Raw genomic sequence first — 18,299 nt, 5'->3', positions numbered from 1 at the left:
GTGCTGGCGATGAAACGATTTGCTTTTAATGCCCTCCATTTGTTTTTCTCAAACATAGCATATGCACTCTCCTCGTGAAGAATCAGCACGCGACAGAGCTGTTGGAGAGTGAAATAGAAAGCGATAGCGAGTGGGAGAGAGAGAGAGAGACAGACAGACAGACAGACACACACAGCGTCAGGCGCAAACCACACACAGAAAAAAACACGCGCACCTCGCCACACCTGCTGCGGCTCAGCTTACATGCGTACACAGCAAGCGAACATGAATGGCGTGCAGCCGAGGGAGCGACGTCCACCGCTGAACGGGGTGCTATCGGTGTACTAACACGGAGGAGTTCGGGAAAGAAGAAAAAAAAAAGTATTGCTGTCGGCACGCCCATTCCGTGCAATGACCGGGACGCGCTCGAGATGTAATGTACTCAAACCGCTGAGATCGTTCGTTCTCGTCATGTGCTCGCTCTTCTTTCTTCCGTTTTGTGTGAGTGTTTTCACGTATTGCAGAACAACACGTCCGTCGATCACTGCCGCTAATTACGATATCACGTAACTTCCTGCTACCACGAACAGTACAATCAAAAACAGGTCTTTAAGTGTTGCCCGTGCACATCCAACAAAAACGTCTGTAAGCCTGATGTAAACCTAATCTCAGATCATACGTGTAGGAAATTCTGACAGAATGTGAACGGGGCAAGCGGTTACGCTTGCAGGGCCTTCAAGTTTGCCGAAGAGCTATGCTCACTTGTACTCCATTTCACAAATCGTTGGGGGCACTGTGGAAGCTGCAGGACTCCTTAGCCAATAGGAAGGCCGAATTCCCCTCGAGATGTGCTCATCCGCGCCGCGTCGTCTGCTCAGCAGCTTCTGAATTCGAGGTATACGACACGCATGCGCGAATCTCCCAACACGTGTCGTATCGCTGTAACGGACTCTTGTACCAAGCAAAAACAAAACACTCTAAACCTGCCATTAATCAGGCACCTACGCGCAGAACTATATTCCGCTGCGCAGTAATATTACCTGTGTACGCCTCGTACCTCCGGTAGCGCTGCACACGAATTGTGAGAGGGAGCACATAAGCGTGGCAGCCTGCCGTGGAAACAGCTCAGAAATAGAGCCACCTCGCTGTAGCATACAGAATGTTTTCTGGGTAAAAGTAACGCAAGAAAACTTTTTTTTCTAATGACACAAGAAGAGACATACAAAAACGTTCCGTTACGTGCGCCTCCCTTCTCTTCTGTCCCTGCTTCTTTCCTTAATTTTGCAAATATTAGCTGAAGTAGGCAATAGCTTCATAGTTTCATATACACTGTGACGCTCCTTTCGTCACAGGACACTCCTTTCGAAATGTCAAGGACGCTCCGAAAGGAGCGTCCTTGACATTCTCTTCTTCCTACCAATGCCAGTAATAGAGCGAGCCACATAAACTGAAAAGCAACAACAAAATCTTCGCAAAGAACGTGCTTGTAATAGAGGCCCTGTCGAACGTTTTCAAAACACGATACCTTCAAGGAAAGGTGGCCCGCTCATTAGCGCATGGTCACTTCTATCCTCCACTGCAATTTGGTAGAATATATTTTTTTTCGTTTACTAGAAATTATCGTGGCCTAAGCTTCTTCACCAAACGACCAACTTCGTTTTGGCTATGTGAAAGCTTGAGCACCAGTGCTTATATATATGTGCGCATGTACGCACACTATACCACTCAGGAGTTCGATGGGTCGCGGAGGGCCCACTCTTAACTCACGGAAATCCTAACGCATTGCAATACACTCACGTGACATGAGTATCCAATACATTTCGCTTGGCTTCCTTTCAGTACACTGTAGAATAATTCATGCGTTGGTTCTGTTGCGCGTAAATATTGAAGGAAATGGATGAAACTGTTTATGTGCTGAGGCAGCTCTTCTTGAAAAATATATACACCCCAACAGCTTCAATTCTTGACTGCGACAAGCGTTAAGCCCGCAGAGGGGAATGTAAATTAGACAATTTCTTAAAGCCCTCTTTTTGAGCCCGCAAATGCAACTACGATTGCATAATTTAAAAAAAAAGCACGTAACAAAGCAGTAAGTGACAACCTCATCAGGTATAGAGTATGACGTCATTGCCGAGTCTTAGTTTCGGTTTCGAGACGTACAAGTAAAGAGGCATCTATTTTCGGTGTTTTCCTCTTGTTATTCAACTGTCAACTAAACGTGTCAGTACCGACATTGGAACTCTAAAAGGCCCATAAACTATTACTGACCTGTCAAGTGATGTGTACGATTAGGCGACAATGACAACTATATTTGCACTGTTTAATGCATTATCTCCAGAAGGTCACTTATTCAGAATATTTCCTTTCAAAGAGACAGATGATTTGCAATTTACATTCCTACTGTGTCGATAAGCTTTTGTAGACGCTCGAGATGACACTGCTGTGAAATTTTTGCATACGGCAGCAATATTAATAGAAGTTAGCGGTCGCCACGCGGTTCTATATCGCTAGTGTGATCAGGCTTTGTGCTACTGATCTAGAGAACGTGTATGTCGTAATATGTGCGTCACTAAAAGTAAAAAAAAAAGAAAACAAATTCGAGCTCAATGAGCCCGTTGCATTGCGCCGACGTTTCTGAGGCGACCGCCTTTCGCATGGGCAGATCCCAGAACGCACCAATGCATGAATAGTAATTTTAAACTAACAAAATTCACGAGCACGTATCTGTAATGGCGAGTGACACTAATTAAAACGCTAATGTCAGAATACAAAGATAGGAAGCGACGATACAAATATAAACAAACATACGCGGAAAGGGTACACTTTAATGCCTCCAAGTGAACTTTGTGCGTGTTTCCTGCAGTTGCATTGGATTTATTCCAATTCATATTTCTAGACAACATTCTCTCTTGCAGTGCATGAAGGGGTCTATAGTTATGTGTCGCGTCATTACGACGTGCGCCGTGCTTCTTCAAGGTATCAGACAGATTTAGCACAGCTGAGACGTGCTAGCTTAACTGACACTCGGATACTGGGAGGCGTGGAAGCGAGTAACAGCGATGCTAACGACCTCTTGCGAAATATTATTTAAAAAAAATCGCAGTTCAGCTTGGATTGAAATGACCGACTGCTATACGCTTAACAGCTGGCGTAAACTTGTCCACATAGACAAGAATGACGAAAGTTTGTAAATTATATTTTCCGAACACGAGAATTGCGCAACACACGACCACTTCCAGTGTGTTATGGTTGATCACTATGTCGCAAGATGTCGCCAGCAGAGCTGCCTCCGGTTAGCCTCCGGTTCTTCGGTATCGTATCTGCTGTACTACTACGTCTCCGCTATGCTGAAACCATCTATTAGCTGTCCCGGTCAATTCTTGGGTGCAATGTTTCCCACTGCTCTAAAGTGTGGGCTGTCGAAGCACAGTAATTAATTTTAAATATTTACGTCACCAAGGGCACGCATCGCCCCGTGCGTCTGCCGCTTTAAGACGACAATCTGTCGCTAACTCTAGGTGACGTCACGCAAACCACTTTTGACGTAACAGAGTCCCAGGCTTTCCATTCGCTTAACACACTCGCGCTTTGCTTCAATACATGCTGAAGCAGAGCCTTGTAAATGACACGCTCCGTCTATCTATACACACCAGTCACTCATCCAGACTATACGATCGCTCACAGGATACATACGCGAACGGGGTGACGTCATCTTAGCCTATGTATAGTGGCAGCCTTGTCATTCTCAACCGAACCCCGATGGGTCATTCTCGTCCACGTTTGCAGACACGTTTAGAAAAAGAATTGCGATAAAGCACGTCAGTTTGTTTTTCCTAAATGCGTTGGCAGTGTTGGGACACATCTGCGCTTGAGCACGCGAGGAACCACCAGAAAGCATTTTGTGAACCAAGGTGCGTCGACAACCTGTGCAGAGAGCTCACCTTCTAAGCACCCTGCCTCAGAAGCATTGTCAACCTATTTCCAAGCCCACAACAGTTTCTTTTCTTTTCGTTTATTCTGTACCTGTACTCTTTTCCTGTTTGGCTCACAGAACTCATCATAAGGTATGCCCAGCCTGACAGCTAAGCGAACAGGATTCTTTTCCACGCCAATCAAAAGTATAAGGCCATCAGGTACGCGAGAAGACATTCAAGAAAGCATCGTAAGAAACGTCATGACTGTTTTCCGCAAAGGAATTGCGTTTAGAACGTAGCGCACCTATTGTTTGATATATGTACAGCTACGGGCTGAAGGATGACAGACAGTGCAGCTATTAAGGCCCACCACGAGCCCGTTTAAGCCCCAGTCACCAACGGGGACCAACAGTCACCAATGGGAACCTGCCATCGATAAGAATGCGCAGGCGCCAACTCGGTTTCCTTCTCTTTTCGACGTCGCGTCTAATCTGGCTACGTGTGTAGTTATAGAAGTGCTCAAGATCGTTTTCAGCGAAACTTGTTAACACACTAGCGCTTGTGAGACACGTCTCGGAGCTCGCTTGAAACCCCGAGCGAAATGTCCGCGCTGAACCATCTCATCGCTGTCTTATTCCCCGTCGAATGGGGGCCAGCGGCACGGAATAAGCTAGCATGTATTTACACACATATTTATATATTACGCGAAGACAAAACGCATAAACAGAAACACGCACACATGCGCACACACCAACATGTACATATATGCATTATGTATACATATACATAATATTTATACATATATATTTATATACCTAAGTAATTATAGAGTGCACACCACGGTGACGAGGAGAGAGGCTGAGTTTTCATTTCTTTGTTGATTTTTGTTTTTTTTATGGTTTCGAGGATACACAGTTTAGTTAAGGTTTACAGACACTCGAGGGAGAAGGAAATAATGATGACAGTACACGCGTAACAGTGTGTAAAAAACAACAAACGATAGAGAACGAACAATGCAACAACAGTGATTTTTTTTCTCCCATAGACGTCTTCATCTACATTGCTGGAACGACACCATGCATCTCGCGACCAGAGTGAGTTGCAAACCGGCGCCGTACAAATAAACTGGAAAATCCAAGCGCCGCGGACTCTGCCTGGCGCGGCTGAGTTTGCCGGCTGCCACCATGTACACGACACACAGGAAAAAAAAATAACAATAACGTGAATGAGAAGCGCTTGCGAACGCATTCCACGTTTGGCTGGCCTGCGCACGCCCGATAAATAAGTGAAAGGAGCGCGCGAAGCGTAGGAATGATTTGAATCGTCTGAGAGAGACAGAGAGAGGCACTGCAGAATAGCGGAACAGAAAGGGCCGCTCCACATGGTCTTGCTCCTTGCGGGAGGTGAGTCCGCCCACCTTGCCGGAACCCTCTCGAGGAGCCCGATAAGCACACCTGAATACTCGACGTTTGAAAGGTTGCGAACTGCGGTCGCGTGCAGCTGGCATAGCCTCAGCTCGACAACGTTCCTGCGCCAACCGCCAGTTGTCTTTCTGAAAGTGCCAGAGCCAGGCCTTAACGTCTGCCAAGGTTCATGAATCGTAGCTGCCGTTTACTGAAAGCTGAAATAATCTCTTTCCTGTCGTTCGCCCATGATACAAGATTGACATGCTGCATGTTAAATGCCATCAGCTTCGCAGTGACAGAGGTAGCAGGTTCGCAAATCTGCAACCTTCGTAGAGACGACTGGACGTTGCATTAACTAGGCCCTGACCTTGTTGCGAAACCGGTTTTGTTGCCAGTTCAGGATATGACCAAACTGTCCTTGCTGATAACTTAGGCGATGGCGACAGTGAAGCCGCCGAGCACGGATGCTAGCTACAACGACATGGTCACAACTTTCCGGGCGTCAGTTTTAACTTCGTACGTACACTCGCGTGTCCTAAGTACCAATGTCAGAAGACGTAGCGCATGGGCGGGGACGTTGGCGCCGTCTAGGCTCTTGCATAGCTAGCTGTACCACGCTGCGTGAAAGGCCACCGGTCGGCCGACCTGCCAAAGGAAAAGTGGATGATTCGGCCGAGAAACCGAAGTGAGCAGTCTACGGAGCCGTCTCTCTTGTCCGATCACTTAGGTGACTGCGGGAATTTAGAGGTCAGAAGTTGTCCTGCTCATAAGTGAAGTGGAGCTCTGGGCGTTTAATTAAGTGTCGGCTAGCAGTTGTTTGCCGTTTGCCTGCTGTACAGAAGCGTCGTGGCAAAGCGCGTGCTTACGCTTCACTAAATCATTGATTCAGAGTGGACCTACGCTTTCGTTGCGGTGTCTAAGCCATGTATCGCATCACTCTCTGAACCTGTATCAATTTGAACGTACACGTCGTCGGAGCTTCAGCACTACTCCAAATGGTAGTTTCCCGAGCAAGTCCTATCTGTGTTTCATAATCGCTTCACCGCAGTACAACAATGTTATGTGGTGAAGCATACAAACTGTGTTGCGTTGAATGGAAGTGAGAAATTGCGCAACTGCTACGTGTAAACAACATGTAATTATTTAGTATACTTCGGCGGTGCCTCCAGGACATCAAGGCGCGGTAACACTAAATCTGGTACCCGGACTGGTCCGTAGGTTGAAGGTCCTGCGCCGCCCACTTTATCATAATCTGAGGTGCTCTCCTGAAGCCTTCGTCTGCCTGTGCGATTTTATTTTTGTGCGCTTCACCGCAATACAGATATGTATTGCAATGAAGCTTACTAAATCAAATCCGTCATTATGGAACGCATATAGGACCACTGCCGCTTCCTGTAGGCTTGCATCTACAGCTGTACCTGACATCTTCTCATGGTGTCTTCTCTTAATGATAGAAGGAAGAACAAAGTAGTAGTGGTGGCTGAATTCTCGGCAAGCTGGCCAGTGCATGCAGTAATGAATTCCGGTGATTCTGGTGGTAAACTTATGCAATACGGGAAAGTGCGCGAATCAGCGTTATTGAATGTCCTGATTGGTGACTATATGACTATAAACGATGCCCAATTTTTCATTAGGCAAGCGAAGATCACCACGTTAGCGTGAGCTTGATCGAAGAACAGAGAATTCAACTTTTCACTGAGTTCAGAACTGCCACAGACCATACCAAGAACTGTGACCTGATCATGATCACTTAGAGTATTCTCCAGGTATGTATTACTCAACTAGAACGATCATTTGAATAATGAAAAAAAAGTATGGCATCGCAATACACTCCTCCTTCCGCGTCCTATTTGTGAACAACTGCGATTAAACTGCTGACAGACCTAAGTGTAACGTAACATACCCTTGTGCTTCTGTGCCCTCTCCTGAGTACACAGAAATCCATTATTGATAGCTCAAAGGAGAGCCATATACTGTGCTTCTTAAGTCGCAAACAACCTTCAGCTTGGTGTCAGTTAAGTGCTCTTAAGTGCTCTGAACGTTTAAGCTCATAGGTCTCCTTTTGCCAGAGTACTATGTCTCCACAGCTACATGTTATAACAGTACAACCTTGTTTCGATCTAGTGATATGTGCCCATAGTTATTCCTCCTTCTTGACTGAAATATGCTGAATCACTATTCGAACGCCAGCTCCTACGATTGTTTCAGCTAGAACGAATGAACAACACTGCGTCTCACTGTTTATCCGCGGAAAGTTTATGCGTTTGCTCGCTGCCAGCACAACATGAATAAAATACAGCAAGGTGCAAATGTCAGCTTGTTGGTGCCTTAATCAGCGTGAAACAACAGCGCGAAGATGGGATACAGCGTAATGGAACAAGATACATCATCTCAGGACTTTAATCGACGCAGGAAATTGTCTCTTGTATCCTTCAGATGTGTGCAATCTTCCCTACTGTTGCTTCATCATGGTCAATAAAATATAGCGCGCAGTAACGCATATGCTGTATGAACGATCGATTATTCACTTTTATCTCTGCAGGCTCACAGAGACTCGCGATATATCTCATAAAAGCTTGATTTATTTTGTGTATCAATGTCCTTTCACTCGGTTGTGGCAAAGAGCTATGTTTCCAATATTTTTCTGTCATTGGCCAGTGCGTTTCTTATCATAGCGTAAGTCGAAATTGGCTCAATAACCAAAATTACGTGCACGATTTGCGTTAGTTGGCGGTTCGCCCGCTCATCGCCACGACCAAACGTGAAAGCCAACCAGTCGTAACTAAGACTCCGGGCGACTTCGAACACAGCGGCTTTGCACGTAAAACGAGGTTTCTGTTTAATATGGTCTGTGTTCTCCGCTTCGTGTGACGTAATCTGGCTGCCCACCTGTCTTAGTCCTGGAGAACTTCTGCCGTTTCCAGGACCTGGCAGCTCAACTCTTCGTTGGGGAAAAAGAAAGATTGCTTTCTCGCCTATAAACATACAGCACAAGCAAAAAAGGGACGATACCAAAGGGTGTTCGAAATACGCACAACATACACCAATATGTATATGATGAAGACGCCTCAATTACTGGCGCAGACGAAAGCACACGTCTCGTAAAAACACGCAATATGTACAGTCAATAAAAGCGGCAACGTTGCTTGTCATATACAAGAAATAATACATCAGCTTGCGTTAAACAAACAAAAAGTTATATAAACAAATTGTGATGCAACAAAAAGAACGCGTAACGATCGTTTACGTATCGCTCCCCGTAGACATCAGAAAAAGTGGTAGCAGTAACAAGAAAAGTAAAACATACTTGGTATTTTGTTTCTCAGTGAGATACAGCGCTGTGGATTTATATGATGGGTAAAAAAAATGTGGATGGGTCTTTCCTTCACTGTCAAGAGAATTCACGTATGCAACAAGTCAACAGGTTGACTCTTTGTACAAAAAAACCCGGAAGGTTAAGAATTAAGCATAACTCGCCTTCACGCGGTGCGCGAGTTCGGGCTCGCCAGGGACGTCCCGTCCAGTTTTTGGCACGGTGAGAAAATGAGCAGAATAAAAAAATAAATAAACAAATATATTACGTACATCACGACTTTCACGCCATAACGTCAAGTGCCAGTAGAAAAAGAACGAGCAATATCGCATCGCAGAGATAACAGCAGAAACGATAACAAAGAGAAGGCTGTTGTCACATGGAATCGACGAAGGCGGTATATGGAGGGTTGTGCAGCGAAGCAGGACGTTGGTTCCCGTGGCCGTCAGCTTTCATCAGTGTCAAGCTATCCGTATCGAAGGCAGCTGCGTGGCCGCGAATTCCGAGGAGGTCACGACGTGTTCACCTTGTCATCCTGCACGAACGAATTGTGTAGCTTTAAACTACGAGAAAATGACGCGGAACACTGTTTCGTTAGTACTTGCGCTGTCCTATTAGTCCCTCTTGTGCCTGCGTTCTCGACACCTACCATATCAAACCTCGAATCTTTAAAATCTACTCGACCATCTTGCTATCGTTCCAATGTAGGGCCGTAAAGAACTTTTTTTTGATAATCTTTTTCTTGATTTCGTGATGTAATAATAGTTAGGGAGAATAGGAGGCCAAGAAACACGCGAGGTACCATGTACGGTGCAACAAATGACAGCCACAAAAAGGAAAACCGAGGGGCTCAGTTTTTTTTTTTTTTTGTACGCAACCACGTGAGGCCAACAGACAATCAAGTCAGGTAAAGCTTGGGGTAACTTACATGTCGTTATATTTGAAATGTAGAAATGACAAGGTAAGTGAAAATGAAAATTGACAAAACAACTTGCCACCGGAGGGAGCCGAATCTTATGCTTTCCTTGGCTTCATTGTCTGTTGGCTTTTATGTGGAAATGTCAACTATACAGCGCTGTATCCAAGGCATCAAAGCAATCTCGAAGAGCACTGCGGTATAGCGGCTACATGAACTGCTCCGTGGAAGGATCAAAGTAAGTCAATTTTTAAGGTCCGTGTTTCGCGAAGTACAGAAACTAAGCTGTGACGAAAAAGTATAACTCCACGAGGATCTAGGCGGCTCGCATTGACGTCATGGACGCCGCCATATGGTAGTACAGCACGTACGGTGAAAAGCTGCGCTTTATCTTAATCCGCTTATCCGCGTCAGCGTAAGCTCTGAATAGCACAACCAAGTGGCCTACGTGAAGTCACGTGAATAGGCTCTCTGTAGGCGGCTTGTAGGCGGCCTTTTCAACAAAAGGCGGTACATTTTATGGCTGCTGTGGCGCAGCCGCACAGACATTTGAGATACTACATATTCGAACATGTTTCATTTACAGAACAAATTAGCAGTAAACAGAGTGAATTGTTTTTCAAGCAAAAAAAAAAAATGACATCTTGCTAGTTCGCGTCGTCATGGTGGCAGAAAGCTATATGCGTGGTTGCAAAAGCAACAGCATTTGTCATGAAGACTAGTAAAGGGGCTAATGAAACGCTTGAAACGTCAGCAACACCTTGAAGGGAATACAAACTAAGAATATATTACTAGTCTTAGCAGTGCACATGCTCAAGAAATAACGAGTTGTACACGACGACGGGAAAACGGTCCGGCAGTTAAGGCAAGAAGCTAAGAAACTGTGCACAATGTGCTACCTTCACGAATACAAAATGTAAGGTTGCGTGCAATCCCTGCTAACAAAATCTGGCCTGAGACGGGGCGGAATTTTACAGCGCGCAGTGAGCGGTTCGGCTCGGTTCACGTAAAGCTGATGCCGCAAAGTAGATGCTTTGATGAGTTTTGAACAGCTGAACAAGAAAAAAAAAGAAAGGACTAAGCAAGGCAGACAATGACATCACTGGAGCAGAAACATCGCAATTGCAGAAAATGTGCATGCCAAGCCCATTTTAATCAAGTTAACCTTTTAACGAAAAGCGGCAGCAACAAAAAAAGGGAAATCTTGGAGGCCATTCAGATAGCTAAGGACGCGCCTGCGTAAGCCCGCGCTCAGTAGTTTTGACGACTAAAGAAAAAAAACAACATATCTTGCCGGAGGTGACATGCAATCACCTATCGTTTCTCTTTACGTGGCTGATACGAGGCACGGACACTACGTATCTGTATTTTCCTTTTAGCGCGCGCACTACTATATTATGTAGCGGCAAGAGGGAAAACAAATCCAGTTGTTAGTACAGTAACGTCTTCGTCTGTCTTCTTTAGTTCCTTTTTTTTCTTTCAGTTCAGCAGTTCAAAACTCGTCTAAGCTATGAACCAACTACATTAATTAAACACTATTCTAAATGCTTTGTTCTGTGAACAATGACTGAGAACGTAAAGTCTGTCGATGCGCTGCATGTGCGGGAGTGTATACCCACTCATAGACACAAAACTAATGGAACAATAATGGTACCTGCTCATTCACCGTGTCGTCATCTCCAGTGCCGTTGACTCGTTGCAAGGCGTCGTCAGCTTCAGCGATCATCTTGACCCGGCTCTCGTTCTGCAACAAGCGAAATTGACAGCTTGACAAGTGGGGTTGATAAAGTATCGCTAACTAAAGCTTAGTCGATTATGTTCTGTCAGAACAACATGATGTGCTAATAAAATTCGGCAGAGACACTTAAGAATGCTTACGTGTGGGAATGGCAAAGCATTATAGTCCCTTTGGTGAAACCTTTAGTCAGCCAGATGGCTGCGACGTGACGTGTGCAATCATGCACACACTAGGCACACTTTTAGAGAGCCAGAACCGTGGAGCCACCTACGACGACGCCAGGTTGTCGCGTAATGGGGCATATAATGCTCTCGCATTAAAGCTTGTGAACTAGATGACATAACATTGGCTCCTTGCACTGAACGTTCCGCGGCATTTATGTCAAAGAGATCAGATGAGCTCGAGGCGTTAATGGTATCACCAAAGAGGTTTGTTTCTTGTCACCATGGCCTATATCTCCTCAGATATATAAGGTATAGCAATCAAAGTTTCGTTAAGTCAGTTAAAGCTTGCCTACAATGAGCAGAGCCTGACGCTTATTTACTGGTTTGACATTGAAGCTATCTGGTTAAGAGCATCATCGGCGCAGTTCGCGTTTGCTCCAATGTGGTTCACGCTTACGCAAGTGCAGTTTGAAACCAAATTGCTCCAAGTGTAGCTTCTAGTTTCGTCCAGCGTAATGTGATTGCTGCAAAATACAATCCTCGCTTTCGCCTATTTGATCAACTTGTAAATTTGGACAAAAGGCATATCTTTATGTCATGTGAAGAAGGTATAGTTTAATGCATTAGGACATGCTATGGTTACTAGACTGATCTATATATACCCACTTCAGGCACGAATTAATTCTGTCCGCTGAAGAAGCATACGAAGAAGTATAGATGAAAAGCACACAGCTGCAAAACGTATCAAGAATGTTCAGTTCCTTACTAAATTTCGCCAAGTTTGCGGAATGTCAACTCTGTGCGAGAACTTTCTACAGGGACGTCAAATATGAGAACATCAACTACTTCATAGCATACTTGGAAAGCACATATCCAGTCACACGAAATATGTGAGTGGTCTAGAGCATCGTGAAAAAAAAAAGAAATATGAAGAACGAAACTCGGTTGGGATCCAAGACTGCATTTAGGATGCTTTGGGAAGTAGTTATATTTCTGACACTATGTTGCACTAGGTGTTATGGGCGGTGCTCCTCTTCACACCGTGCCTTACCCGTACGCGGGAGCCAATCGCTACTTCGAGCACCACATCCTCAAGGACTAGTTCGCGAACTCGTGCAGCGACTACGACCACAGACGCAGCATCTCAAACGACGGCGCCTAATAACGCCAGCTGTCACGAGGAAAGGGTTTCGAAATGCTAAGCATTTCTATGCGTACCCAACCAGGAAACCAGTCGGTCAGTCCGTCCGTCACGTAAGACGATCGCTTTCAAGGATAGGACTCGTGCGTCTCGCTTCAAAGCCAACTAAGCCGCAAGAACACATCGCACACAAAGATATCAGCACTCGGCGTACTCTGTTCCCAACGCGTATTTCTTTCAAGAAAGCGCCCGCACGGCCTCGCCATACGCAGCCGCCGCCATAGTTACCACTGTGGTAGGCTTGGTTAGACTGCACCGTATTGAGAGTCCGCCCACAAAAGCGGCTAGACACAAAATGTCGCGGTTAGTTCCAAAACAAGGCTAAACACATCAACGTTTTCAGTTTTACCCGAAGGGCGAAGCATTGACAATGATAGCAGAGTTTAACGTTGAGCTTGAACGTTTCGGACGGTGTCTTAATCTATACGCCTAGCAACGCGTTGTTTCGGCGCATCATATGCACGCAAAGCGCCCTGGAACTACTGGGCGTCTCACAATGCTGGCGTAATAAGGAGCGTCGTGGTACAGCCACTGTAGTCGTGGCTCGATGATGCACAAGATGAGATCGACTGAAAACCGTCGGCGTCAGTAATCGCCCTTTGAAATATTAGATGACGTTAGCTTGACGTTTATACTGGCCGCAGCGCTCAGACCAGTGCATACACACAGCACTTCAGCAGTAACGCTAGGTGCTTATAATGTGCGCGCGCACGAAGCTCGTGCCAGCAGAGGAAGGCAGAACGCTAGCTGCTTGGCTGCGCAACCGAGGCGATTGAGCGAGTGTCTTTAGCTCGCTTTTGGCATAAGCAGCCATTTGGCTTTAGCCCCCAAACGCACTGCGCGCCTCTATGGAGGCCCATTAACCCTCAGTGAGTGAACCGCGCATGCGCTGCCGAGCGAGACAACACGACACAGGCGGTGGTGCCGACATCGTTTTTGCGCCTCGAGCGTGCGTATAATAGGTGGCGGCCAAAGCCCGACGTTTATGACGTGTTTCCGGCTCCCACAGTCGCTTGCACCACATGCAGCCAGCAAAAGCATAACCTTCAAGATAGGCATTTGTTTCTCCAGGGGGCGCCACCACTAAGGTGTGGATTTGGACGCAACTTCATAATATGACAATAAAACAATGCAAGAAGTGAACCGGCGACGTGACGACATACTGACACCAACCGCAATTTCACCCAGCGTTCTCTCTACCTCCCAACTCACTTTATACTAAAATACCCTTACAAATATTATTCAAACTTGCAGCACTGATTCGATAAGAAGTGTTTCAAGATGTATGTGACGCGTTTTAAATATCATTATTTGCATCGCTACTTTTGCTTTCGAGGCACTGTCTTGGCACGCTCAGTTGTGCGCACAGCGTCTGAAGGGAATACTGACAAATTTCGATCGCTCAAAGAAATGTTCGTGTTGCTACGCCGTATACCGCAGGCTGCAGTGTGTGTTTATCATTGTTCCTAAGGTGTATTGTGACGTATGTGTACCGCACCTCCACTTTGATCCTCTGAACAAGGCGTTCCTTTTCGGCGCGCAGGTTCTCCGCCTGGCGCTTGGTGTTCTCGTCTTGGATTGGCTGTTCTTCCAGCAGCGCCAGGTGCGCGTCTTTTTCGCTGATGGCCGACGACAGCGCCTCCAACCTGCGAACCACGTTATGTTAGACAATACAAGATCCGTGCGGTGACTTGTGATTTTCACGGTCATCGGCCCCGTCATGCTTAATACGCCGGTTCTCCTGAAGTCTCCGACACTGAACAGTAATATTGTCTCGTTGTAGTGACAGCGAAGAACACAGTAGCGAAAACTGTGAATCACGAAACTAACTCTTTATGGGGCGAACCTGTGCTCGGAAAAACAAGTAAGAGTCAATCACAACAATAGTGGCCGACTAGAGTCGACGATCGTAGAAAACTTGATCAGCGGGTCAAGCGCATCGGCTTTTATACATGGCTCGTCGACGGTTCCAGCGTAATCGCTGGTCCCCGCGCGCCTTCCAAGAAGTGCTAAAGAATTCGCGTCGCGCATATAATCATATTACACATGGTTTGGTGACAACAGACACAGCAGATAGAATCAAAGATAACATTAGCGTAAGTTCAAAATCATTCTGGCGCGTCTTGTGCTAAGCGGTAAGTTGTTGGCGGATTAAATAAGATAGATGAAGTGACGCGGACGTCCATGCTATCGCATTACAGCCACTCGAGCAAAGCATGAGGGCCGGCGAGTTTCGTACTTAAAGACTCAACACATTTCCACTGAGTGGACGAACACCAAGTTTGGATTATCTTATGTATACGTGTATACTTTGCCCAAAGCAGGAAGCAGAGGTCACACAAATACAGTATCGATTCACTTTTGTGCTTTATAACGCACAACAAAACCAAACAACTAATGCTTTTACAGCCGATGGTCACCTGGGAGCATTTCAACACCTTAAACGGACTTGAAGAAAAATTCCCGATACATTATGAGCGCGTGCATATATTATAAAATAAGTATGCAGATGGCGCTCGCCTCGGAATCATCCCGTTTACGTTCTCCTTCAATTTCAGTCCTGCCCATGTTCAACGACGAGTCAATACTATTGGGTTTCCTACCTTACATTCAACCACGCTGCAAAAACGAAGAGAAAGAAATAAAGGCAATAAGCACAGCATACATCGCTGCACTGTTAATTCTGGCGACGAACCTTTGAATTAAGACGCGATACGTGCAAGGCCATTTTTGTTTTTTCTCCGTCCGTCACGGCATATTTCGCCACAAGGCATGCATGCACGTCCCAAGTTTTTGCAACTACAGTTTCCTTAGCCTTTACAGTAATTTTTGCTCTCATGTGATTTGTTTGAAGTCAGGGGCGTAGCTAGAGGAACACACCGAACATATGCCCCTCTTCCTCAAACATTTATGTGTACCAGGATGCCGAGGAGCACACAGGACACTACGTTAGCATTGTGTCCTGTGTGCTTCTCGTTCACGTTGCGCGTTTTGTTAGCGCTAACAATCTCAAACCGCGATGCCGCCTCCCCAACTGTTCCTCCACCCTCCCCTCTCTTCGGCCCCGGTTAAGTGCGTGCTCTCCCCTACCCTCAATATATTCCTGGCTACACCACTGATTCCAGGATCATGTTTTTACAGCGCCAAGACGAACATCTCCTCGCGATAAGATAAAGTTGTTTGCAGGCATTGCTCACTTCATGTCGTAGAGCTCGTCCAGGTGGCGCTTCCGTTCCGCCCACATGGCCTTCCAGCCAACGTCCTTCATCTGGAACCTGAGGTCGGGGCAGCTGCCACAGCGGACGCATTCGCTGCTCTTCGCGCGACGAAGTTGGGCTTCCAAGTCCGTTACCTGTGAGAACGGCAAAAATGAAACTTGTTGTGACCGCGGCAAGAAGAGGGGACGCCGGGCAAACTGTTTGCGGATGTAAAATATCGGAATATTTCCAGAGTTTTAACGAAGGAAGAGAATAGAACAGGAGGAACACGGGTCTTCAGCTGAATCTCTATTTAAAAAAAAGGACGAGGAGGAGGAGGAGGAGGAGGAGAGAAAGGAGAGAAATAAAGTAAGACAGCAGGAAAACTGGTTCTCAGCTACTGGCCTTCAAACTCCAGCTGAAGATCACCTTTCCTCGTGTCCTGTTCACTTCCACTGCTTTTTAAGTGCGCCGCAGATATTCAATAATGGCAAGAAATAATGACATATAATAAATACTTACAAGCAATCGAAAACGCAGTATACTAAGTGTTGAACCGATAAGGGTCGCGGTGGCTCAGTTAGCTAAGGCGTTGCGCTACTCAGCACGAGGTCGCGGGATCGAATCCCGGCCGCGGCGGCCGCATTCCGATGGAGGCGAAATGCAAAAATGCCCGTGTGCTTGCGTTGTGGTGCACGTTAAAGAACCCCAGGTGGTCAAAATTAATCCGGAGCCCTCCACTACGGCGTGCCTCATAATCATAACTGGTTTTGGCACGTAGAACCCCAGCAAGAAAAGAGAAAAGAAGACAAGGGGTCCAAGATAAGGGGTCCACGGCTATGCTAGTGGATAGTATGCGAACAAATTTCGCGTGGGAGCAGTGCGTCCTACGTGGTGAATTTTGCTTAATTAATAGCGACGTAGAAAGCGGTACTTGCCTGTTTCGTTCGGAAAACAGCAGAATGTCTTTTTTTTCTCTCCTTTTTATGGACAACTCCTGGTTCTCTTAAACCGAGCAGCTGCGTGATGAGTCTCAAGCCTATGCTTTTATACACATATACATGCATTTCCAGCTGGTAAACGTGTTTGCCAAAAAAAAAAAAACTCACAAGTGACGACCTCACAACGATTCATAGCGTAACGCTCAAAACAACATTGCGAACGAAAGCACAGAGCCAACATTGGTGAAATACCCTTTCCCGGGGTCGCTACACGCCTGCTCCTTTATATTTCACACTTATAGTTTATACTCCAATAAAATATTTATGTGCACGCTTAGTAGGGAAACGAGTGTGATGCAGTTGAAGCTCGCACAATGTCCTTACAACGTAACCTATAAGTGAAACAACGTGCACTATCAATACCTTTTCCTATGCTTTATACTTTTGCACTCAACGATTTATCCTCGAGCTTAGCAGGGGACCAAGTAATCCGCAATGAACGCTCACACAATTAGCTTACAAAGAAACAGTGAAGGCAACAGAGAGAACAATAACACGCTGATACAACGTGGAACGGCGTACAGTACCGTCTCCTGGGCCTTCCTCAGCAGGGACTCTTGGCGCACCACTTCGGCCTCGCTCTCGGCGGTGATCTCGACGCTTTCCCGAAGGGCCTCTTCCAGGGCCTCAATGCGCTCCCGCTGCCGCGTCACTTCCTCCTGCAGATCGTCTCGACACTGTCAGCAACCCTCGGGTGGCACCGGCTTCGGCTTGTGAGTATGGCCCGTTCCACGACTCCGCCGCCTCCGGGAACAGCTCAAACTCAGTGTGACACAAACCGAACCAAAATAATAACAAACAAAAAACCAATGCACGAACCCCAACTTAGTCGCGAACAAAGCCAGAGATGCAACAAAGTAAACGTAAAAAAATTTTTACTCATTCACAGGGCAAACGAAAAGGTTGAAAAACAACGGAATATTGTAACGAACGGCCTTTTGCTCCATTGACTCCCAAACGCCCATATTCATCAGTCTTCAGTCTGCGTCGACGGACAGTTAAAAAAATCATTCTCGGGGCTTAACAACATGCGTCAACAGGCCACCATTGTCATAATCTTAATGTCGACACCCGAATGTTCAGAAGGCTTGCCCAACTCAGCGCAAAAAAAAAAAGAAAAACCGGTTGACTCACTTAGATCATGGGGATCATACACAGTACAAGTTAGATTCGCACCGCAAACGTACACACACACGTGCTTATAGAACAAGCGAAAGTGAAATGACGCTGCAACGCGTTGACGACGAGACATACTTATAGTGTATATGTATATGCAACATGTAAATGTCCTTCAGCGCCGGCGAGAGATCCCGTCTCGTTTCGTTTAAGGCAGTATAGTTAGCTTTACTCCGCAGCTTCTCGGTAACCGACTCCTCGTATAATAGTGCACGCTTATAGGCAACTGCGAAAAAAAGGAAAAAAATAAACGAATCTTGCGCGTAGGTTTTAGTGCTCGGTATTCACCGTTAG

At 46.1% G+C, this 18,299-nt stretch overlaps 1 protein-coding gene across 1 annotated transcript in view; it reads right to left on the bottom strand.

Annotated features, from left to right (window-relative positions):
- Positions 1–18,299, bottom strand: part of LOC119461268 (trichohyalin-like) — a 127,593-nt gene continuing 109,294 nt past the window's right edge. The window contains 5 exon segments of the mRNA XM_049672162.1: positions 1–9,147; positions 11,183–11,272; positions 14,130–14,277; positions 15,829–15,983; positions 17,357–17,488. Coding sequence (XP_049528119.1) covers positions 9,124–9,147; positions 11,183–11,272; positions 14,130–14,277; positions 15,829–15,983; positions 17,357–17,488 — 549 coding nt within the window. The 3' untranslated portion in view covers positions 1–9,123.

This window comes from Dermacentor silvarum, chromosome 8 (assembly GCF_013339745.2).
Source record: "Dermacentor silvarum isolate Dsil-2018 chromosome 8, BIME_Dsil_1.4, whole genome shotgun sequence".
In the NCBI taxonomy this organism is placed as follows: Eukaryota; Metazoa; Arthropoda; class Arachnida; order Ixodida; family Ixodidae; genus Dermacentor; species Dermacentor silvarum.
This window is presented reverse-complemented; position numbering and strand designations above follow the sequence as displayed.